The 24,023-nt window shown below is 43.5% G+C and overlaps 1 protein-coding gene across 1 annotated transcript; it reads right to left on the reverse strand.

Annotated features, from left to right (window-relative positions):
- Positions 1-614: 614 nt before the first annotated feature.
- Positions 615-24,023, reverse strand: arid4a (AT-rich interactive domain 4A). The gene is made up of 24 exons (XM_023994105.2): positions 23,946-24,023; positions 22,928-22,977; positions 22,453-22,563; positions 21,141-21,206; positions 20,511-20,601; positions 20,247-20,326; positions 20,027-20,124; positions 19,345-19,477; positions 18,897-18,976; positions 18,616-18,692; positions 17,647-17,840; positions 14,737-14,809; positions 14,118-14,212; positions 13,634-13,731; positions 13,111-13,360; positions 12,522-12,796; positions 7,828-7,992; positions 7,312-7,580; positions 6,973-7,041; positions 5,247-6,662; positions 4,111-4,215; positions 3,782-3,973; positions 3,314-3,460; positions 615-2,840 (listed from the first exon to the last, which is right to left on the reverse strand). The coding sequence occupies exons 2-24, from the start codon at positions 22,931-22,933 to the stop codon at positions 2,737-2,739; spliced, it is 4,194 nt and encodes a 1,397-aa protein (XP_023849873.1). The 5' UTR covers positions 22,934-22,977; positions 23,946-24,023; the 3' UTR covers positions 615-2,736.

Here is a 24,023-nt window from a genome sequence, read left to right on the forward strand (position 1 = left end):
GTCACTGCAGCCAAGATGGTAATAACGAGGAACCGCTCAATGACAACTGTCCTCACTTGAAGGTCATTGGCCTAGAGATGCATAACCAGAGGTTGAAGATTATAAACCGGGTAGTTTGGGTTCTGGATGCCGATTAGTTTACACAGCATTTGTTGTGTATCAGACAATATACCATAGGTATGACTCAACCTTACTGTTCGATTTGTGCTGGGAACAAGTTTAAAATAATTAATGCACCTCAGGGGTTTGTGGTATATGGCCAATATACCACAGTTGAGGGCTGCTTCCAGGCACTCCGCTTAGCATTTACACAGGCAGCCCAATAGGATCAGCTCTGATCGGTCAACAGACTGACTAGTAGAAAAAAATATCAGAATTAGACTGCCTGTGTAAATGCAGGCTAAAATCAAATTGATGCATCTCAGGTAATCCAAGCAAAATGTTTTTTTCCCAACCTGGCAAAACAAGATGAGTACTGTTTGAATCTAGTGTAGGACGTATCTGTGTTTAACATACAGATATTTATCCAGAAAAAAAACAGTTTAGCAGAGGTGGCTGCAGGACAACCCCTGGAGACAGATTTCTCTCGTCAATGACCAGTATTGCACAAGGGAAATATTTAAGAACTTTTATTAGAAATGAAGAGGGCTCTGCTTATTTTACATAAAGATACAATGGCTTTGCTCGGGAATCGTAATACCTTCATCTAGGAATCCCTAGATCAACTTCGATTTTAAGAAGTACATTTTTTCACAATGAAATCAAGTCAAACATTTTAAAATGTTCTGAATGCTTCCATTCTCTTCTATGGGGTTCAATTCAGACTAATGCTGAAACTCACTGGTTCAGTATATACACTGTGTGCTAACATTTCTACCAACTTGACAGAAAAATAAAGGTTTTAATATACTGGTACAAAGAAGAGGTTAAAAATAATAAATCATTCTTTACAGTTTGTGTAAAATGTATTTTTCAAATACATGGTTATGTACAAAATAAACAAATCATAGGAAACCCCTGGGCTTAACATACATGCTTCTTATGCAACTTTTAATTGGTCAGAACTCATGTTGAAAATAAAATACAAGTACCAAGAAACAAAGTGAAGGCCACCAAATGGTGTTCCCAAAAAAACATCTAGGGAAAAACAAACATTAAGGGAAAGTAGTGGGCCCTATTGAAAATGGGGGAAACATACACTGAGTGTACAAAACATTAGGAACACCTGCTCTTTCCAGGTGAGTCCAGATGAACGCTATGATCCCTTATTGAGATCACTTCAAGGGAAGGAGACAGGTTTTTAAATAAGGATTTTTAATAAGGATTTTTAAGCCTTAAAAATAGAGACATGGATTGTGTATGTGTGCCATTCAGAGGGTGAATGGGCAAGACAGAAAGAGTTAAGTGCCTTTGAATGGGGTATGGTAGTGTGTGTCAAGAACTGCAACGCTGCTGGGTTTTTCACGCTCAACAGTTTCCCGGGCAAAAGGGGGTGCAACTCAACATTAGGAAGGTGTTCCTAATGTTTTGTACACAGTGTATATACTGCATAGTAGCTCCCCAATTGAAACACAGTCAAAGCCTGCTTTTAGATGAGCACATTACATTATTTCGATATACTTTCCCATTGTCCAAACTGTGGAAGGTTCATGTATCTATATTGTAAAAAATACAAAAGTCTCCACTAACAGAATAAATATATTTAACAAAGCAAACCATGACTTTATTTTACACTTTCAGTTCGAGAAATCTTTCATTAAATAACGTCACTGCTGTGATATATAGTTTTGAAATTTTCCATACTAAAATAAAAACTCTGCAATTACATATAAAACGGCAAAATACACTCGCAAAGGAAATTAGTCCACTGAAATCGTTCTCTTGTTCCACTGTAAACCTTTTTCTTATTTATTTTTTTTAAATTACTTTTCTTAAAAATAACAAAAAAATTGTTTGCATAATTCATCTGTGCTGACACTCCAATAGTGGAAGACAACAGCTGCAGTTTTCAGTAAACTACATTCCCTTTCACAATTGAATTTCACACTTTTCCAAAATAGGGCACTCTGCTGTAACACTAGTACTTTGGCAGTTCTGATGGTGCAAGCGAACATAATTTACCTTCTTGCAAACCATGTCCAGCTGGTTAAGTGACCATTATTAACATAGGTAGGAACCCTTTACATTGTAGGTTACATACATTGCATTTGTCTGGTTCTGTCTGGGACATTATTGATTCATTACTGCATCCAGATTGGTCCCGTTTGGGGAACCAGAGGAGGTTATATGTTTCTGTGGTTCTGACAGAGCGGGAGGAGAAAAGTGCCATGGACTGTTCAAGGATGGAGTCTGACGGGGTATGTCGGGTTTGTAGTTTCCTTTACATTCAACTCACATGGAATCCATTTCCTGACGACTGCTATAGGTGGACTAAAATGACTACGAGGCAGGAAAGTGGTGGACGGGATATGGTAGAAAGGATAAGGGGTGAAAGGAGACCGAGGGGGGCAGTCGAGTGCTTTAGGCCGCTTGCTCCTATGTGTCAGTACGTGAGTGCCACCCCTATGCCATATATAGTAGACTACTTTTGATCAGGGTCTCTGGTCAAAATATATTCTCTATATAGGGAATAGGGTGCCATTTTAGATGTACCCTGTGTCTCCAGGGAGGCAGCGGGATGCTGGGCTGGCAGGCAGAGATGGGCAAGGTGATCGCCATGGGGGAGGAGGCGTGTCATCACCTACACTCGACAGCCACAGTGTTCTGAGTGGGCGAGGCAGAGGAGGGGCTCATCCCAGTGTCTGACGAGCCGGACGACGTTGACGCTGTGGTGTGGGACACTGGGAAGGAGGAGAGACCAGGTTAGACAGCTGTATCAGTCTTTCATACTCTACAAATTATTGTGGTGAGCAAAGAGACCATGGAAACAAAGCAAAACATTACAATGAAAGCTATAGACAGTACTAGGAGAGGGAGACAAGGGTCGACAGCTGTATGTGTGCCAAAAACACTAAGGAAATATTCCAAGTAAAGCATTACATACATTTACATTTAAGTCATTTAGCAGACGCTCTTATCCAGAGCGACTTACAAATTGGAAAGTTCTTACATATTCATCCTGGTCCCCCCGTGGGAATTGAACCCACAACCCTGGCGTTGCAAGCGCCATGCTCTACCAACTGAGCCACACGGGACCATTACAATACAAAGCTATTCAAGCAGTTTGCTCTGGAACATGACTAAGGACTAGAAGAACATTGAGTCTTCAGCGAAATCAGAGTTGACAGGAGGAACGGAGGAAAAGCCATATTACCTTCTCTTTCCTTCTTCTTTAACCTCTTCCGCCTCCTGTCTATGGAGGCCACTTCAGACTTGAGTGACATGTAATACTTCCTTATATCCTGTAGTTTGTCTTGTAAGAAGGATATCCTCTCAGCACTTGTCATGCTGTCCAGTTCATCTGCTCAGAGACGCACAAAAGTTCTTATTGTAAAAGGTCAGAACAAATAAAAACACACTTTGACCATTCAGCTATAACGCTATGCATGCTTTCAAAACCAATTCATTTAGAACACTGAATACAATATTGCATTTAAGAATATTCACAAAATTAAGGCTAAAATCCAAACTCCTAGGGCCAGTTTCCCAGACACAGATTAAGCCTAGTCATAATTGTTTTTTTAGTCCAGCACTAGGCTTAGTCTGTCTGGGAAACCGGCCCCTGTTGTTATTCCTCATCCTTAACACCTGAGATAAGGGATAAGTGGTTAGTTCTACTTACTGAGCTGGAAGGTCCACTTGTAAGTGCGAGGGGAGGGGAAGGAGGACTGCTTGTCTTTGTGCTTGTATTTCTCTAGCTCCTTACTGTTGGGAGAGAGCAGCTTCTGGCTTCCTTTAGACCTGGAGTGTTGCACTGGAGTCATCTTACTAGAGGTGTCCATGACAGCCAGGTCCTCACTGTCACTGCTGTGCCCTGTGGTCACACACATTTTAAATACTTTATTTGAAGCCACAAATCACATTACTGCCAAGAAGGATTCAAACATTTACACGTTTTTTGGGGGGTGAGTTGACAGCCTGCCATTAATGGAATTGAACAATGAAACGTACCTGCTCCGTTCTTATCAATTTTGGATGTTGTGCTTGGCCGTTTCTGGTTTCGCTTCTGCTTCTTTGCAGAAGAACTCATATGGCAGTCCATCAACCTTTTCTGACCTGATTGTGAAAGGGAGAATATTGAGAATTTTTATTTCAGAGGGCCAAAATCACTGTGCATTTCTCACAAAATGCCCATTAACAGGTCTATCATAATCAAGGTTGTTTTTTGTTTTGTTTTTTTACAAATACCTAAACACAACAATGCTGTAACGTTAGGAGATACGCATTCATCAAATTATTTGCCACAGATATAAAGCACGCCGCAAGTCATCGTCACCATGTTGGAAAAATGGCAGAGAAAGGCAAGCGAGTTGTGACAGCAGCGAACAGCCTGCTCTGCCCCAAGTCAGTACAGTACCGAGTCTACTGCTGCCTGGCTGTGCTTTGGAAGCATGCTGAAGTATGGACTGACTGCTGGGAGTATGTCTACAACTTCATCAGCAAGCTGTCAAACTATCATAAATACACGCCGTTTGTCAGTATAGTGCCCAACAGCCATAGTTATCTAGCTAAAATTCCATCCCTGTGTCAGTGAAGCTAACAAGCAGAAGTCAGGTTATAACCTAAATCAGCTGATGAAATCACTGGCGACCGATATAAATTGCACATTTTGGGCAGGAATAGGAGATGTCATTTTGTTTTTTATAACTTTCTCACTGTCTATCAGTATATGCGTCTGTCTGCCCCAGTTTCACAGCGGGTGAGTCATGCACAAGACAGGTCGAAGGACACAATGCTCGCAAATAGATTTTTGGGATATTGGTAAGCGGCAGTTTGGACGTTGAGTGTGCATCGTCTCAATGCTCATTGCAGACTCGAGTGGTCGCTATCAAACAACAGTAAGTGGCCACTCGATAAGAGGGCTTAGGAGTCAAGTGTTGGGTTTGAGATTCAGCCTATGACTGCGGTAGATAGAACTTCATTGTGACCATACGAAATAGGACACTATTCTTCATTCTGAAATTATGATTGAAATCGTTTTAACAAAAAAAAATTATGGCAATTTCAATGTTAAGAAAAATGTGCCCTTTGTCACGTCCCTAAGATAGCCTATTCTATGCCATTGTATTTGTCTTTGTATGACCCACCTCTGTCCTTGGTGTCCCTCTCCTGTAGTGACATGCTGGAGTTGCTGGAGCTGGTGCTAGCTTCAAAGCAGTTTGAGTTGGCCGACTCGTTATCACCAAGCCCCTCCTGAGACTCCCCAGCTACACTGTCCACCTCGATGGGGACGTCGCTCTCACTCTTGGTGCTGTGGGACTCATCAGGGCTGGGGGCAGAGGTGGGGGAGCAGAGTGGAGGAGCAACGCCCCCCGAGGACAGAGGAGGGTTGTTGTGGGTCTGGTGGGAGGAGGCATTGGACAGAGGGGGAGCATGGACCTTCCCTTGACTCATCATCATTAGGAGGTCTTCTGCTAAGGTCTTGTCCTTCTCATCCAGGTCGTCCAGATCCACCTCGTGACAGACCAGCGCCTCAGGGCCGATCTGGGGCATCACCTCCTCCTCGACCCCAGAGGCTAGCTGCTCCAACCTGGGTCGACCTCCTGCTACACCTCCCTCTCCTAGACCTTGACACTGCACCTCCGGAGTGAGGGCAGGCATCTCTGTTTTAGCCTCGGGCTCTGTTTTACCCATTGCTGGCGTCAGGCGCTCCTCGCCTCTCTGTCCCCCTGCCTCCAGCCTCCACTCTGGGGAGTCAGCGGGCCGCCTGGCTGGCGAATCAGCGGGCCGCCTGGCGGGCGAGTCAGCGGGACGCCTGGCTGGCGAGTCAGCGGGCCGCCTGGCTGGCGAGTCCATCTTGGTCGTCTCTTCCCTCCTGTCCAGACGCACCTTCTTGTCCGGCGTCCTCTGCTCAGTGGCTTTACGCTTGGCCACACCTCGCTCCTCCCTGCAGATCTCCTCCTCCGTGGCCGAGTCTGTGTCCGAGTCCATGGTGGGAAGGTCGGGGATGCTAGGAATGTGCTCAGCAGGGAGACAATGAAGGACCACCATGGGCTCATCCTGCCTGTTCAGGGGGCGCGGGCAGGGAGATGACTCGGTCTCAGTGTAGTTGGGAGTGGTGGTGGTGATGATGGTGGTGGTTTTGGTGGGTGTTTCAGAGCCAGTGTCATTGTTGGTGTTCCTCTCTGGCTCGCGAACGTTACATCTACGTGCTGCTTTAGACCTGGGGGATTTCGGGGTAGGGGGGTCCTCCTCCTTGGTTCTGTCGGGTTCAGGGGTCATGGGGGGCACCTGGGGCTGCTCCTCAGCTTTCTCCGGCTCCCTCCTCTCAGGGAGCGTGTCCTCCTGCTGCTCCTTCTCCTGAGGGCTGCTGGGGGGCTGGTCTTGGGCTGTGACCTGGGCTGCAGCGGCGGCCGCTGCCTCTGCTCTTCCTCTCTCCACCCTCCGGTCCTCCTCCTCCTCCTGCTTACGGGCCGTGGCGGGGTCTGTCCTCTCCGCCCACGCAGGCTTCTTCTCAGGAGAATCCTCTGACTCACTGTCCTCTGACGAGTTCCCCGATTCTTCTACCAGAAGTAGAGAGGGGGGACATCAAGGGTTAGCTTGCAACCAAAAGTCCAGGCTTCAATCCTTAAAATAACAATTACTTCCCAAACACCAAGGGGCAGTTTCCCCATACAGATTAATTCTAGTCCTGGACTCAAAATCAATCTCCACTGAAAGGGATTCATAGTCCAGGACTAAGTTTAAATCGGTGTCTGGTAAAACCAGCCTTCCATGGCCAGAAACACCCTCTAATCATTCTTAGATGTGGACTATCATAGTTATCCTAATTAAACTAGTGACTATACTGCATCTAGAGGTATGTTGACCTACCATTCGAGGTAGAATCCCTGTCCGAGTCATACATCCCAGAGGTTCTTCTTGTGCGTCGGCGAGGGGTACCTGTTTACACAGACAGACAAATCAAATCAAGAGCTGTCACGATTCACTATTCTACATGACAGACAACGATATCAGTTCTATATAATAATACATTTCGGTCTGAACATTGTATAAGATTACAGCCTGCTGAACGAGCCCCACGGTCTTACCCTCTCCATAATACTGATGATCGATGAGGAGGAGATGGGAGAAAAGGAAGCCAGGGTTCAAGATGCACCCATGGTGTCATGTTACATGCTGGTACCTAAGTACAGGTGTCGGGTCTCTTACCCTCTCCGTTGGGCAGGGCTGATACATCAGATTTGCTCTTGCTGCTGGAGCGCCCCTCACTGCTGGGGGTCTTGGAGACGCTGCGGTTGGCGCTGGCGGGGGTGGTTCTAAGAAGAGGGCGACCTCGCTTCAAGCCACACAGCTTCCCCTGCTTGTCGTCCTCCTTCTCGCATTCCTCTTTATTCTTCACTTTCTTTTTCTGTTTCTTTTTTGTTCCGCCCTTGTCGACAGGCCAGATTATCCGGTCTGCTTTGACCCACTCATCATACCTAGAGGGGAAATTAAGCCATTAACCCTATAGCTAGACCCACTCATTCATCTCTCAGATTATACACATACAATAAACATACTTGCACTAAGTAGCAAAATATTACATTGAAAGTCAAAGTCACTTCAAAAACAGATAAAGGTGGAAAAGTAATACTGAAAATACTGCCGTGATCAAAACAGCGAATCATAAAATCCCTATCATCTCTTTCAGGTGGGTGAGAATGGAAGCATGTGTCTGTGGGTTACCTGACGTTCCAGCCGTAGTAGTGAACCAGGTAGAGGACATCTCCTCCATCATCGTTCTCTGCCTTCTTGATGTTTGCCTCGTAGATCTTTTGGGTCTTCCCTCGACCGTACTTTACCTTCACCTTAGTCCCTGTTACTGAGTCTTCAGAGTCTTCGTCCTCACCCCTGTCCACACACACACACGGTTAAAGGCTGTCCCCGAGAGCCTTCAAATCTTACGGTGCACATTCACAAAAATAAAGCTAGCTAACATCCAAAAGCAGGTTATTAAACACTGCCAATACTGTGGTGTATTCACTAGGAACCAAACTGGGAGGGATTAAACTGAACTTTTGTAACTTTGTTGCAAAAGGTTTTCAGCTGCATAACGTTCTGCTACAGTTTTCTACAACGTGCATTAATGAATGCACACCTGCTTCAAACTTTGTTCAACATAAATGGAGCAGCTGAGCTGACCTCTGTCCACAAAGATGCAAAATCCCAGGGTTCTGATGAAAAGGAGTAGAACACATTGCTTTACCCTGATAGTGCAACTAAGTAGCTTGGCGTATGCAGATATTGCTCCGCCATTTCCTGGTTGCTAAAACTCTTAGTTCACCTAATTTCAGTTTGTGACAAAATAAGCTAGTATATTGTAGAGCAGGTATTCCCAAACTGGGGTACGTATGCAAAATAAAAATGTGATTCACGTTTTTTTATTTTTTTTAAATACTGTTTTTCCCCCCTTCACATTTTCAAACAGTCCATTTATATTTTCCAATGGGGCTATACATTTGGGTGAGTTTTGTTTTCTCCCCCCCTCGCCCGAGTAGCCTCGTTTCACTGCCAAAAACAGCTAAACAACAACACAATATCAAATAAAAGGTAGCCTAGTGAAATAATTAACATCCAATCACATTAACCTTTACTCTCTCATGGGAATTCCGCTAACGTTCCGTATGTAGCTAAACGTAGCTGCTGCTCATGTTGGTATCTGTACATATTGCGCAAAAGCCATGACAGGGGAGTGGTAACGCACGTGCAAGCAGTTGCTCCCGACGCTACTTGGGTACACTGCAGCATCCACCGAGAGGCTCTTGCTGCCAAGGGAATGCCTGACAGCTTGAAAGACATTTTGGACACTACAGTGAAAATGGTTAACTTTGTTAAAGCAAGGCCCCTGAACTCTCGTGTATTTTCTGCACTATGCAATGATATGGGCAGCGACCATGTAAAGCTTTTACAACACACAGAAGTGCACTGGTTATCAAGGGGCAAAGTATTTACATGTTTTTTTATTTTTATTGAGAGACAAGCTTAAAGTTCTTTACCGACCATAATTTTCACTTGTCTGACCACTTGCACGATGACGAGTTTCTCACATGACTGGCGTATCTGAGTGATGTTTTTTCCCCTCGCCCTGAATGATCTGAATTTAGGATTACAGGGACTCTCCAACTATATTCAATGTGCGGGACAAAATTGAGGCTATGCTTTAAGAAGTTCGAGCTCTTCTCGGTCTGCATTAACAAGGACAACACACAGATCTTTCCATCATTGTAGGATTTTTTGTGTGCAAATGAAATCTAGTTTACAGACCATGTCAAATGTGAAATAGCGATGCACCTGAGTGAGTTGGGTGCGCAATTACGCAGGTACTTTCCCAAAACGGACGACACAAACTGGATTCGTTATCCCTTTCATGCCCTGCCTCCAGCCCACTTACCAATATCTGAACAAGAGAGCCTCATCAAAATTGCAACAAGCGGTTCTGTGAAAATTTAATTTAATCCGAAGCTACTGACAGATTTCCGGATTGGGCTGCGCTCAGAGTATCCTGCCTTGGCAAATCGCACTGTTAAGACACTGATGCCCTTTGCAACCACGTACCTATGTGAGTGTGGATTCTCGGCCCTCACTAGCATGAAAACTAAATACAGGCATAGACTGTGTGGGAAATTATTTAAGAGACTCTCCAATACAACCAAACATTGCAGAGTTATGTGCATACTTTCAAGCACACCATTCTCATTAACCTGTGGTGAGTTATTCACAATTTGATGAACAAATAAGGTTTAATATGTAAGATGGTTAACTTCTTATGGCTGCAGGGGCAGTATTGAGTAGCTTGGATGAAAGGTGCAGAGTAAACGGCCTGCTCCTCAGTCATAGTTGCTAATATATGCATATTATTATTAGTATTGGATAGAAAACACTCTGAAGTTTAAAACTGTTTGAATTATGTCTGTGAGTATAACAGAACTCATATGGCAAGAAAAAACCTGAGAAAAAATCCAAACAGGAAGTGGAAATTCTGAGGCTGGTAGATTTTCAACCAAGCTCCCATTGAAATCACAGTGAGATATGGATGAGTTTTCACTTCCTACGGCTTCCACTAGATGTCAACAGTCTGTAGAACGTTGTCTGATGACTACTGTGAAGGGGGGCCGGATGAGAGGAGAATTAGTCAGGTCTACCATGAGGTGACCATTCTTTGACCATGCGCGTTCACATGAGGGAGCTCCGTTCCATCGCTCATCTGAAGTCAATGTAATTCTCCGGTTGGAACGTTATTCAAGATGTTAAAAACATTCTAAAGATTGATTCAATACATCATTTGACATGTTTCTACGGACTGTTACGGAACTTTTGGACATTTCATCAGGTTTTAGTGAACGCGCTTCCCTGACATTGGATTTGTATACCAAACATGCGACAAAAATAGCTATTTGGACATAAATGATGGACATTACCGAAAAAAACGAAAATTTCTTGTGGAAGTGGGAGTCCTGGGAGTGCATTCCGACAAAGATCAGCAAAGTGAAGATTTATAATGCTTTTTATGAGTTTTGTTGACTGCACAATTTGGGCGGGTAACTGTATGGCTTGCTTTTGTGGCTGAACCCTGTTTTCAGATTATTGAATATTGTGTTTTGCCGTAAAGCTTTTTGAAATCTGGCACAGCGGTTGCATTAAGAACAAGTGTATCTTTAATTCTATGTAAAACATGTATCTTTCATCAAAGTTTATGATGAGTATTTCTGTTATTTGACGTGGCTCTGCAATTTTTCTGGATGTTTTGGAGGCATTTCTGAACATGGCGCCAATGTAAACTGAGGTTTTTTGATATAAATATGAACTTAATCGAACAAGACATATGTATTGTGTAATATGAAGTCCTATGAGTGTCATCTGATGAAGATCATCAAAGGTTAGTGATTAATTTTATCTCTATTTGTGCTTTATGTGACTCCTCTCTTTGGCTGGAAAAATGGCAGAATTTTTCTTTAAGTTGGTGGTGACCTAACAATCGTTTGTGGTGCTTTCGCTGAAAAGCCTATTTGAAAATCGGACACTTTGGTGGGATTAACAACAAGAATACCTTTAAAATGGTATAAGACACATGTATGTTTGAGGAATTTTAATTATGAGATTTCTGTTTGAATTTGGCTCCCTGCACTTTCACTGGCCGTTGTCATATTGATCCCGTTACCGGGATTGCAGCCATAAGAAGCCTGTTCACTGGACGTGCTACCTTGTCCCGGACCTGCTGTTTTTGACTCTCTCTCTACCGTACCTGCCTACCTAACTCTGAATGATGGGCTATGAAAAGCCAACTGACATTTACTCCTGAGGTGCTGACCAGTTGCACCCTCTATAACCACTGTGATTATTATTATCTGACCCTGCTGGTCATCTAAGAACGTTTGAACATCTTGGCCATGTTCTGTTATAATCTCCACCCGGCAGCCAGAAGAGGACTGGCCCCCCTCAGAGCCTGGTTCCTCTCTACGTTTCCTCCTAGGTTCTGGCCTTTCTAGGGAGTTTTTCCTAGCCACCGTGCTTCTACATCTGCATTGCTTGCTGTTTGGGGTTTTAGGCTGGGTTTCTGTACAGCACTTTGTGACATTGGCTGATGTAAGGGCATTATAAATAAATTTGATTGATTGATGAAGCATAGAAATAGCACACATAGAACAGGTCTACCGCTTCTTAGACTTGCTTTCAAGTAGAATGATAGACATGTGAGTTATAGATCTATGTGAAATTGGTCAGGTCCCCCAAAAAGTTACATTGCCACTTTAAGGGATTTCTACAGACCCCCTTTCCGTGATCTAACAAAAGAGTCCTAAAAAATACCTTTGGGCTCACTGTAGAGCCATCCGAACAAGGCCCTTAAACTCAGCGACGAAGCTCTTCATTCAGTACTTCAAGCACTACTCCAATTTCACATGATAGAAATGGGTCGTATTCATTAGTTCACACCGTAGCAAACCGTTTTACAACGAAAATGTGAGTTTCTTATTGGACAAATTCAGATAATCGCTCCACCTTTCGGTCAGTTTGCTTCCTAGTAAATATGACCATTAGCTCTGCACGTTACAGCAACAACAAAAATATCTGCAGCAATGCCATCCAATAGGAAACCAACCCTGAAACATGACATCACAAGACTTCAGCAAGTATGCGAAACCACACTTCGATTGTAATCACATTCCTCCTGTTTGTGTGTTACACAATTCATGACATTCTAGTCAGTTCAATGGCCACACATCCTGACAAGTACAAAATAGAGGAACTTGAGAAGATTAACATTTGGCAGCTAATAGACTTGATGCCCTGAGGTGACATTCAATTATTACATCATCTTGAACATTCCATGAATTCGATCACCATTTATTTTACACTGATAGTTCATTAACATTCAACTGTACCTTTCTCCGACTCTCCTCTCGCTGTCTTCCTCATCCTCCAACTCCTCCTCCTCCTCCTCGTCCTCAGACTCTTTATCGGACTCCTCCAGGCGTCGGCTACGTCTGTTCCCCGGGGTGTCCCCTCCATCTGACCTGCTGCCGTCTCTCGGACCTCCAGTCTCCTCTCCGCTGGTCTCCCCCACACCACTCTGCTCCTCCTTCTCTTTGATCTTCTCCAGCTTTGAGGGCTCCTTCACCTCAGCTTTGACCGGGGTCACAGTGCACCGTCTCCTCCCCTGAGATAAAGAAGAAAGTAAAGTGATTAGTGTCTATGGAGGAGGAACCCTAGGCTGCCTGCAGCAAAACTACCTACAGCTCCGTCTCAAATGTATTTCCTCGCATCCTCCCCCGGCTCCTTCTCAAAACGCATTGAAAGAAGATCCGAGGGAAGGAACAGTAGAAAGCCATCTCAATGAAAGAGAACCTACCCTGGTCACACTGACTGACCATGAAACTGAACAGGATTTCAATCTAACAGAGTCCAAAATTGAATCATCTTCAGTGTCATGTACAAATTACGACAAAAAAACAAAATACAACTCTTACTAACCCTAGGAGAGGAGACATCTTTGTCGCTCTCGCTCCCCGACTCTGCCTCCTCCTGGGCAGGCTTGTCCTCCATGGCCGCAGCAGACTCAGTTTTGACGGATGGTGTTGGGCCCTGGCACTCCTTCACCTCAGGGATCTGGGCAGCCTTCTCTTCTGTCTGGGACTGGGAAGCTGGCAGATCCTCGCTGTGGTGGATGGTCCTGAAGACGATGCAGGCTGAGCGACAGTACTCCTCGAAGCCATACAGGTACCTACACACACACACACACACACAATGTATTAGCACTCCCTCAAGCACAGTAGACATCACTCACAACACTTAGAAACAATCTTGGTGCATAAAAACACAAATCAATGAAATCTATTTATAAAGCCTTTTTTACAGCAACATATTTCACAAGTGCTTTACAGTAATCTGGCCTAAAATACAGTTTGAAGCACAGAAAATGACTCAACAGCTTCAAAAGAAAGAACCATCTGGTAAAGAGCGTTTGTAAGTCTGAATGAAGTGATCAAACACCTACTTTCTATAGGCAGTCTTCACATTGTAGGATGCAGCAGAGTTTAGGACGGGAATGCCAAGGTCTATGTAGATTTGTTTCCACACAGATCCACTTTCAATCTGCAAAAAAACACCATCACAATAACCATTCATGTAGGCTACGCTATATCAAAAATATATTCAACAAAAGAAACAGAGGTACTGAGACAAAACGCTACCAACATCACTTGATCGAACGAGTCCAAATTGTTAAGTCGTTTTTGCAGGCCTGTTTTCTTTGCCCTCATAGCAGCCGATGTGCAAAACACCAGCCAGACAGACACCCCTTGATAGTCCACTAAAAAGCTACACGCTGCAATTTTGCTTACAGAGGTGCAGGAGAGTCAAGGCAAAGCTGGAGAGAACAGGTTGTTCACATTAGACGAGACCAGACAGTCTGCCTGCCGCTGCAGTGAAGAGGACTCAGAAGAGGGAGGGAGAGCAAGCTGTAGAGATGATGCACTCACTTTGTCACAGCCCCCCTGGTGGTAGACTAGCCTGAAGAGCTTGAAGAGGTTCAGATCCTTGTAGCCGAGCACAGGAGGCTTGTTAATTGGCGTCCCTGAAGAGGAAAGGATGAGAAGAGCAGAGTGACGTTACACAGAGGAAAAGTAGCCCATTTTAGGGCATTGAAAAATCACAGGAGGATCCTTTTTATTTCATGGGTTGTCATTGAATGAGTGATTAGAATGTATTGTGTTACAAAGACCTACAGTGAAATCAAATGAAAGATGGATGGGGAATTCAGAGCCAGGCCAGGTAGTGTGTGCGTGCAGTAAAAGTCATATGAAAGATCGCCAATTATTTCCCATTCTTCTCCCTGACGTGTGCACTTATTCACTCTCTCAAGGATGTAAAAGCACTGGATTGGTGTAGTGTGTCCACCATATTTCTTACATCAATCCAATGGTTTCAAACTCTTGTGGGTTAGTGAGTGAGGTAATGCACAATTCAGGGCTGCATCCCAAAATGGTACCCTATTCCCTATATAGTCCCTGGTCAAAAGTAGGGCACTATATAGGGAATAGGATGCCATTTGGGACGTAGACAGGCTGGAAGATAAATGGGACAGGGCTGAAGGCTCACCTCGATCCTCCATGAACTTATACAGCTGCTGCAGGAAGTGATCCCTCTCCTCTGGGTCTGCCTCATCCTCAGGCTGCAGGAAACATACACCTTGGTTATATAGGCAAATTAGACATGAACTGACAATTATCCTTCATTGAGTGTGCTGCTAATTTGACACGGTCTCGACAAACACACTTGAGTCAAAATATCAATGCAACTAACCTGGTAAAAAGGTTACTTAAATTTTTTTTTTATAAAGACAAAAACCATCGTCTCTACTGACTAGTCCAGCAGAGTACACAAGGTGACATGCAAGCCATCAGTCTTGACATAACTAATACATTCCCGTAGCGGTAGCAATGCTACTAGAGCAGAGGAAGATTTAATGTATGCCAAGGCCAGTAGTCAGTCAGGTGCTGAGATTATTTTGAGCTCATGCTTTGCCTCTTAAGCCGTTGCACATTCTGTTACTTGTCAAGCCAAGTCACTTGGGCAAAACAACTTAGTGTAGGTTAAATTCAAGGACAGATTTAATGGTTAAATATATTTAACACTCACTCACTTAAATGGGTAATCCGATAGCCAAGAGAAACATGTCATCATAACTTCCGATGAGTTTGCGAAACCATTCTCAGAGAATCATATTGTACGGTGTGTTACCTATTCACAGCATCCAGGGCCATAGATATGCCTTCAGAAAGTATTCACACCCCTGGACTCTCTCCACATTTTGTTACGTTGCAGACTTAATCTTAAATGAAAAAAATTATATTCAAAAGTCCTAAGAAATCTACACACAATACCCCTTAATTACAAAGGGAAAACAGGTTTTTCGCAATTTTTGCAAAAACCAAGCCATGAGGTCGAAGGAATTGTCCGTAGAGCACCGAGACAGGATTGTGTCGAAGCTCAGATCTAGGGATGGGTACCAAAATATTTCTGCAGCATTGAAGGTTCCCGAAAACACAGTGGCCTCCATCATTCGTAAATGGAAGAAGTTTGGAACCACCAAGACTCTTCCTAGAGCTGGCCGCCCCGCCAAACTGAGCAATTGTGGGAGAAGAGCCTTGGTCGGTATGTGACCAAGAACCCGATGGTCACTGACAGAGCTCCAGAGTTTGTCTGTGGAGATCCTTCCAGAAGAACAACCATCTCTGCAGCACTCCACCAATCAGGCCTTTATGTTGGAGTCGCCAGACGGAATCCACTCCTCAGTATAAGGCACATGACAGCCCATTTGGAGTTTGCCAAAAGGTACCCAAGGAATCTGACCATGAGAAACAAGATTCTCTGGTCTGAATGCCAAGCGTCACATCTGGAGGTAACCTGGCACCATCCCTACGGTGAAGCATGGTGGTGTCAGCATCATGCTGTGGGGATGGTTTTCAGTGGCAGGGACTGGGAGACTAGTCAGGATCGAGGCAAAGATGAACGGAGCAAAGTACAAAGAGATCCTTGATGAAAACCTGCTCCAGAGTGCTCAGGACATCAGACTGGGCCAAAGGTTCACCTTCCAACAGGACAACGACCCTGCGCACACAGCCAAGACAATGCAGGAGTGGTTTCAGGACAAGTCTCTGAATGTCCTTGAGTGGCCCAGGCAGAGCCCGGACTTGAACCCAACCGAACATCTCTGGAGAGACGTGAAAATAGCTGTGCAGCGACACTCCCCATCCAACCTTACAGAGCTTGAGACGATCTGCAGAGAAGAATGGGAGGAACTCCCCAAATACAGATGTGCCAAGCTTGTAGCGTCATACCCAAGAAGACTCGAGGCTGTAATCGCTGACAAAGGTGCTTCAACAAAGTACTGAGTAAAGGGTCTGAATACTTATGTAAATGTGATATTTTAGTTTTTTTAATTTCTAAAAAACGTTTTTTACCGTGTCATTATGGGGTATTGTGTTTAGATTGATGAGGGAAAAATTATAATCCATACAAAATGTGGAAAAAGTCAAGAGGTCTGAATGCACTGTACAAATATTACTAAACAGATACTGTCACTGTACACTGAAGTCTAAAATGGAGGAACTAGAAAGAAAAATCAACAATGTCCATGCCATTGTAATCTATGTAGGCTGGGATATGTAATGTGTGAATTATACCTTGACTGCCAAGTGCCCCAGACACAAGCAAATACACAGTGAAGTGAACCAATTTCACTCATGAGAAGCAAAGCCTTTATGACAAGCAGCAGAGGTAGAAAGAACTCGAGTCAGGAGCCTCCACTGGCCCTCAGCCAATCCCCACAGCCCCTCTCTAAAACGATAGGAAGTAGCTGCCAGTTGCTATGGGAACAGTGTCTGTAACCACACGAATGGCCATTTGTCCCAAACTCTGGGAGCAGAAAGAACCATTGTTGTTCCGGAGGAAGGGGCTTTCCCACACACTGGGACTAAGTCCCAAATGGCACCCTATTCCCTATGGGCCCTGGTCAAAAATAGTACACTAAGAGGGAATAGGGTGTCATTTGGGACGCAACCAGGGTCTATTGGGAGTCTGGCTCAATCAAGGTGGCTCAGTAGCCACAAGATGTCAGAAAGGGAATGCAATGAATGCATGGTGCCAAGTCAACTTCATTCTCAGAGCAGGTGAGGTCACTACAATAGACAGCTGGGTTTACATTACTGAGAGCCGGCCCTCAGATAAAGCTTATCACGACAAAATTAATATGCAGCAAAGAGTGATAACTTCCTTTCTCTCTCCATAAATGAGTAGCTATTCAAGCAGGTTGTAGTGGTCATTGTTAGTAGAGTATAACACAGGTCAGTAAACAGTCAAAACACTGGATAAGCTACTGGCTTGTCAAAACTGATAGCCTTTTTATATTCATAAATGAAGTCCTATGGCCTAATCAGCATCTAAAAGGAAAGTGACTTACTTGTAGTCTTAAAATAACACGCCAGACTAAAACAGTGTTCTTCTTACCTCATCATTGGCATCTTCCTTCCCCTCCTCCTCCTCCTCCTTCTCCTCCTCCTCCTCCTCATCATCGTCGTCACTCTCCTTTCCTTCTGTGTCCTCCTCGTCACTGCTGGAGGATTCTAAAATCTCACTCATGTCCATCTTCCAACTGTCAGGAACTACCTTGGTCTTGAGGAAATGCACTGCCTCATCCAACCCTGAGAGTAGCCAGAAAAAGGGTACTTTCACGCATAGTTCAAATCAGACTTAGATTATGTTACATTGTTGTTGTCGACGTCCCCCCACCCAAATCTGGTCCAGTTGGTTTCACATTGCTAAATGTCCAAACAAAACCCCGAGTTCATGCAAGTCATTTGTTTCTTGGGGAAAAAGTATCAAGTTCAATCCGTCTATGATTACCAAGAAGCATAACTTGTCGCAAACTTCATATTACTTTCGCTTTGGTCTTTCAACAACATTCGGGAGGGAACAGCCACAATAGCCGCTCTAACTGGGATGTGAATAGCCTATATCCCCGGTATAGCCTGGATGCGATCACAAAATGCGCTGCTACTCACAGAATGTTTCAGAGATAAAGTAATGGTACTACGTGCATTTTATCAAATGCACACAGTCAAACAACCAATAATACTCCTTGGGTATTTTCCTGTTTGGTTCGGACTGCGTTCTCACCTGCAGCGAACCGCACCACGGTAAGAATGGAATCGGACTGAGACCACCCTTTTTGAGCGAACCACGGTGAGTTGTTTAGTGCGCATAGTGTTCACACCAGTCCAAACGAACCGAACTAAGGGTGGGAAATGCGCCAGAGTTCGGAAAAACCGCTCCGAACCAATTTGGTGAAAGCCCCCTAAGTAAAGAGTTAGGCCTACAGGTCAATTTCATCTCAATTCAGTTGAAATAAACATACCATTCATTTTTTGAACTTACTGGAATTGTAAGTGTTGAGCTCCCTAGGTGAGCCATCCTTACCTTTCCTCTGTGAGAACTCAGGGTTAGAGATGCTGTCCATGTTCACTTCATGGATCTCCTTTCTTGCCACAGTGTGACTGAAAAACAACAAACATCTAAATGTGCATTCAGAATTTTTTTTTTTTTTAAGTACCAATTCTAAGAAGACTGCAAAAGCAATTTACATTATACATGTGTATTTACATTGCATGGCAGGGCAAACATATACCAAGACATGTTTGTAAATGAACTGGGAATTCTTTAAAACTGTATGATGTAAAAGCAGGATGCACAACGCTTACAATTTGGAGTCTGCAAATGATCTGACTAAACATTGGTCCTTCTTGACTGTCAAGTCATCATTGCAGCTGGGTGATATCACCTAGACAGAACAAATAAAGAACAGTTAGGAACAATCATACAACAAGGGCCAAAGGTCTAGGAGGGTTTTTGACCATTTGCTTTCAGTTTCACAAGGAGTTATTTTTCAGGTGGTTGTATGAACAGAACTAACATCTCCATGACACTTCTCAATTAGCAGGTAGGACAAGTGTAGCTGAATGTGAAAGATTGAAACCTCCCTGATCTGCACAACTCTAACTTGTCAATGGCTGCTAAGATCTAGGGACATTTAATTATACCATACATATTGAGAGCAAGAGAGAAAGTGAAAGAGAACAGGACAGAAAGTGAAAGAGCGCAGAGAAAAAAACACTGTGTGTAACTGGGGCTGTGCAGGTTGTGACTCACCAGGGCCAGGTACCAGGATGTCCGCTCTGTCCCAGTCTGAACACTGGCCACTTTACCCATCAGGTCATCGTTTAGCCTCCTCCTGTCCTCATTGTCACCTTCACTGGAAGACGACTCCTTGTCATCGTCCGCACTGAGGAGTTGAACAACAGGACTCCCCATCAGAACAGAATTGTTACAGGTCAGAAGCTATAGTCCGTCTCCGTCAAAACCTTTAGTCTCAGTCAAAAGCTTCTACAGAGCTTTATAGTAGCTCAACGCTGTATCAATCACAAAGGCCTACATGGGCCTATATATCTTGCTATGTTGTTGTATATAAATGACCATGTCTGAATGTATGCAGGCAGAGCATTTCAAGAAGCATGCTTGCTATAGATTAAAATGATACTGGTAAATGTAAGAGGTAATGCTTGTTAAGTCATAAAACTGTATCTAAAGCAAAGAACGGTGTGGTTCCCTATAGCCAAAAGTAAAAGAACGGTGTGGTTCCCTATAGCCAAAAGTAAAAGAACGGTGTGGTTCCCTATAGCCAAAAGAAAAGAGGGTGGTCACCTATACCAAAAGTAAAAAACGTCGTGGTTCCCTATAGCCAAAAGTAAAAGAACGGTGTGGTTCCCTATAGCCAAAAGTAAAAGAACGGTGTGGTTCCCTATAGCCAAAAGTAAAAGAACGGTCAACTTACTGAGCCTGAGATGACCTCCTCCCTCCGCGGTTTCCCTTCTTCCCGATGACGGGGGTGCCAAAGTGCTCTGGGTTGGTTAGGGGCAGTTGGTCCAACGTCTATATGTGAGGGAGAGGTGAAAGGAGGGGGCTTAATCAATGTGTTAACGTGTAACATAACGGAGAGGCCAGCAAATCAAATGGCTAAGAAAAGAGTCAGGTCAGAATACTAGTCCCTTTACCTCGCTCTCAGCAAAATGTCTTTCACCCTTCAGACACAGTGACGTCCTGCGGAGTGTCTTCTCATCCCCATCGTCAAACACTGGAACACATTAAAAAAAGTCACACCAAAATATGAGACTTCCTAAGGACTTTATAAAGACAAATAGTTATTAACCATTAGGCAAGTTGAGAGAAAAAGGGGGAAATGCAACCAACAAAGACAGCTACCCATTAACTGAAGAGCAGGCATTGTATATTAGTTTGGGTGTTGTTGCTGTACTTGCCCACTGTGTACCAACTGGCGTCTGTGAGTTTGTTGATGGTTGCCTCACTGCAGATCCCCTCTGCACTCTTCACCTCCACTGTGGAGCCCACCTGCAAAAGGAAACAAAGGGATGAGACTGTGAGACCTCATACATTCTGCTCTTTTACTCCCATTTCAACAAGAACTCAAAACTGCAAAAGTTAAGAGACTTCCCCTAAATAAAGAACAATGTGCCTGAGCAGAGTGAAAGCATATCACATATGTTCAAACAATGAAAAGGGAACCACACAGGGCTTCGAAAACATCAGGAAAGAAAAACTGAGGCCATTTTGAACCGTCGGGGAACCATTGATGCTTACAGTTGTTGAAAAACAGGTGATCATTGTGCTTTGCCAGAGCATTAGTCACATGACCATTAGGCAATATACATAAGCTTTACGTCAACAATACCCAATATGTACCAACTGTCCCTGTTCTATATACTCCTGTCACAAGCACAGCACCATTGTTGTATCCGACAGATCAGATCTTAGAATTATGTGATTAACAGATTATTTATTCTGAGAACCAAAAGGACACTGAGGGCCTAACTAATATTTTCTTTATCTTCCTGTGACGAGTTTGGCGGTGCCAGTTAGTTCCAACTTACCCTTAACGGTCCTTTCACTTGATCATCTTGAACAACTTGCGAGGTGGTGTCTCCTTTGACCATCACCTAGGGAGAGAGACAAAGAAATAGAATGAATGAGATAAGAAGTTCAGTCAAGGTGAAATAATTCAGTTGTGTAACAGACAAAACTCTTCCCTTCCTGACCTGTCCCCAAGGTACTTTAGATTAACTCCTGTATTCAGGGGCTACACGTGGCAGTGCTGGAAGACAATGATACGGTAGTAGGTTTGTGCTTATAGTATAACCAGGGAATGGTGCCTTCACTTGCAAACTCAGTTTCCTCATTGTTCACATCAGTTATTTATTTAACTAGACAAGTCAGTTAAGAACAAATTCGTATTTCAAATGACGGCCTACGTTTAATGTGGAGAGAGTTCAATGGGGCTACCTACCATGTCCCATGAAACAATCAGTCAAGGGAACTCTGACCTTGTGACAATTATAATGGAAGTGGCAAAGCAAAGGAGAATAATGGAGAATACAGAAGGTCAGGTCACAATGTTGCTACCTGGTGATTGGTGGGGGATCATCTGGTCTTTAAACAATAACCATCATCAACTAGAAGCAGTTTCACCAGTTCACTAACTCCACATTTTCACAATGGGTTTTGAATACAAAACTTAAATTCCTAGTCCTATCCATAGCTCAAAAACATACAAAACAAGACTTGGCTAATCCAATGTCCAAGCATTATCAGGCCCTATTTAATGTACATTCATGTGTATTACCATATGTTAAAGCCAACAGATTAGGTTAGTAATTGAATACAAACTACCTGCTGCTTAACAGCAGAATATCCAAACATTCCAGTATCGCCTGTGTTTATTGTTGTGTTATGATTATGTCATGACTAAATTAACTTTTTTTGGAGTGTGTACCTGGTACTCTGTAGGCTGTTACAGACTGCCTAATGCTTTATAAAACAAACTGAGAAAAACTGTTCATAGAACAAGTCTCTACTTGAAAGATGCCACTGGCAGACACTAATATCTATATACGAGAGAAGGGAGGGGGGGGTTCTTTTGCAGCAAAACTGTCACCCGAAACTGGACAATCAGCTTGTCTATATAAACATATTGTTATAATATGTGAACATCAACATTTGCTGACATAATGGACCATTCCACTTACTACCTTATTTGATTACAGTGTCATTGTCCCAAATGACACACTACCTATATAATGCACTACTTTTGACCACAACCTTATGGGTTCTGGTCAGAAGTAGTGCACTATAAAAAGGTAATAGGCTGCCATTTGGGTTGGAGCCATTGTCGTGTGGTGCTCTTACCTTAACCTTCACCATCCGTTTAACAGTCTTGATTTTTGCCTCACAGAAGGCACCTCTGTATTTGGCACTGACCTCCGTCCCCACGGTCAGGTAGGCAGGCTCGTTTGCTGCCTGTGAGAAAAACAGACGCGCCATAACATGCATCATTGTACTTACTTCGGAACAAAACAGTTCGGCCACTATTAAATGAAATGTCCATGAAGTATGAACTTCTAACACCCATCATATGCCACATAAACGTGAAGTTGCATTTTTCATCTAAATATATTGTTCAGGAAGAGGTGGTGGTGATGTCTAGACTAAAACGTGAGAACATTTAAATTAATTGTGAAACATTATTTGCCTGACATTCTGACACATTCAAGTTGACATGTTGTTGCCAACCATATACAGTTGACCCTGTCTCTTTGCAAGCTAAGTGAAAGAGGCGTCGGCTTCACTCCTGTTTTCAACTGAGGTTAGTCAAGTGACTTACCTTCATCGTAGAGACTATTTGAGGGAGTCCAGCTCGATTGGTTTTGATTGCTGTAAAACAATATAGTAATGGCATATTATTAAAGACGTGTCAGAATAGCTATAAACTGGGACAAATTAATAAATATACTAGCTAACAAACTAGCTAGCTACTTAACGCATTCTTTTCAAGCTCGATGCAGCCGCCCCCTCCCTCCAGATGTACAAAAATGTGTAGCTAGCTAGTTTTCACTGTATGCTGATTGTTAAAATAGACCTCAAATAATTAGTCGAAAGCTTTTTAAAAAGAGGACGTTACACATAGACAAGAAGAATAATGCGTGTTTCTTCCCGCTTGCCTCGCAATCTGACTGTGTGTGTCACGTCGCCATCATAGCTCGCCGTGCTGCACCATGTCAGGCTGGGGGTTCATTCCAAACTGCTTGAAATAACGTTACAAAGAACATCTCGGTCTCTAAAATGTGTGCCACACAGTCATCTTAAACAAGGTTGTTTCAGTAAAACAGAAAATATAAAAATATCGTCAGTCTTTGTGAAAATAAGGAAAGACAGAATATTTCTCTCAACTCGTGAGCTAAATTTAGCTACCTAGCTAGCTAACTTCACCATACTAAGGTTAGCTAGCTAAGAACAGTTTATCGATATGGCGATTTAAACAGCCTTGCTAGTCATTGAGTTTGTCAGCTAGCTAGTTCCGGCATAACATTTCAAACGGTGGTTCTCTTTCGGATAAACGAGAAGCAGGTAGTTCACGACGATAAAACAAAAAGTATCAGGACAACAATTATTTATTTATTATACAGTTTCACAAAAGGCGCATACATTTCTTCACTGCAAAAACAAGCCGACTGGTCACTGCCATTCAATTCCTTACGGTCTAATCTTGCAAGACAAAATAAAGAGACATTGAGCTAAGTGTCGTCCGCATTTAACAAAACGGGTGTCACCTTGATCTAAATAGCTTGAACTGTTTGTAATTCATTTTAGAGGAATATTAGCTAATATTTTTTTATACTTACTGCAACGACCCGACTGCTCACCACTTGCTAGAGTTGCAAAGCAATACACGAAGAATAAGCTTGATCCGAAGCTGTGTT

The sequence above is a fragment of the Salvelinus sp. IW2-2015 genome, linkage group LG9 (genome assembly GCF_002910315.2).
Source record: "Salvelinus sp. IW2-2015 linkage group LG9, ASM291031v2, whole genome shotgun sequence".
NCBI lineage: Eukaryota > Metazoa > Chordata > Actinopteri > Salmoniformes > Salmonidae > Salvelinus > Salvelinus sp. IW2-2015.

What these genes read in the sequence shown, in the direction of transcription:
- arid4a (XM_023994105.2), bottom strand. An exon ending in ACCAGGGGGGCTGTGACAAA is followed by an intron (nt 13,732 to 14,117) that starts GTGAGTGCATCA and finishes GTTTTTTTGCAG; the next exon opens with ATTGAAAGTGGATCTGTGTG. An exon ending in AGCCCTGCCCAACGGAGAGG is followed by an intron (nt 7,042 to 7,311) that starts GTAAGAGACCCG and finishes CTGTGTAAACAG; the next exon opens with GTACCCCTCGCCGACGCACA.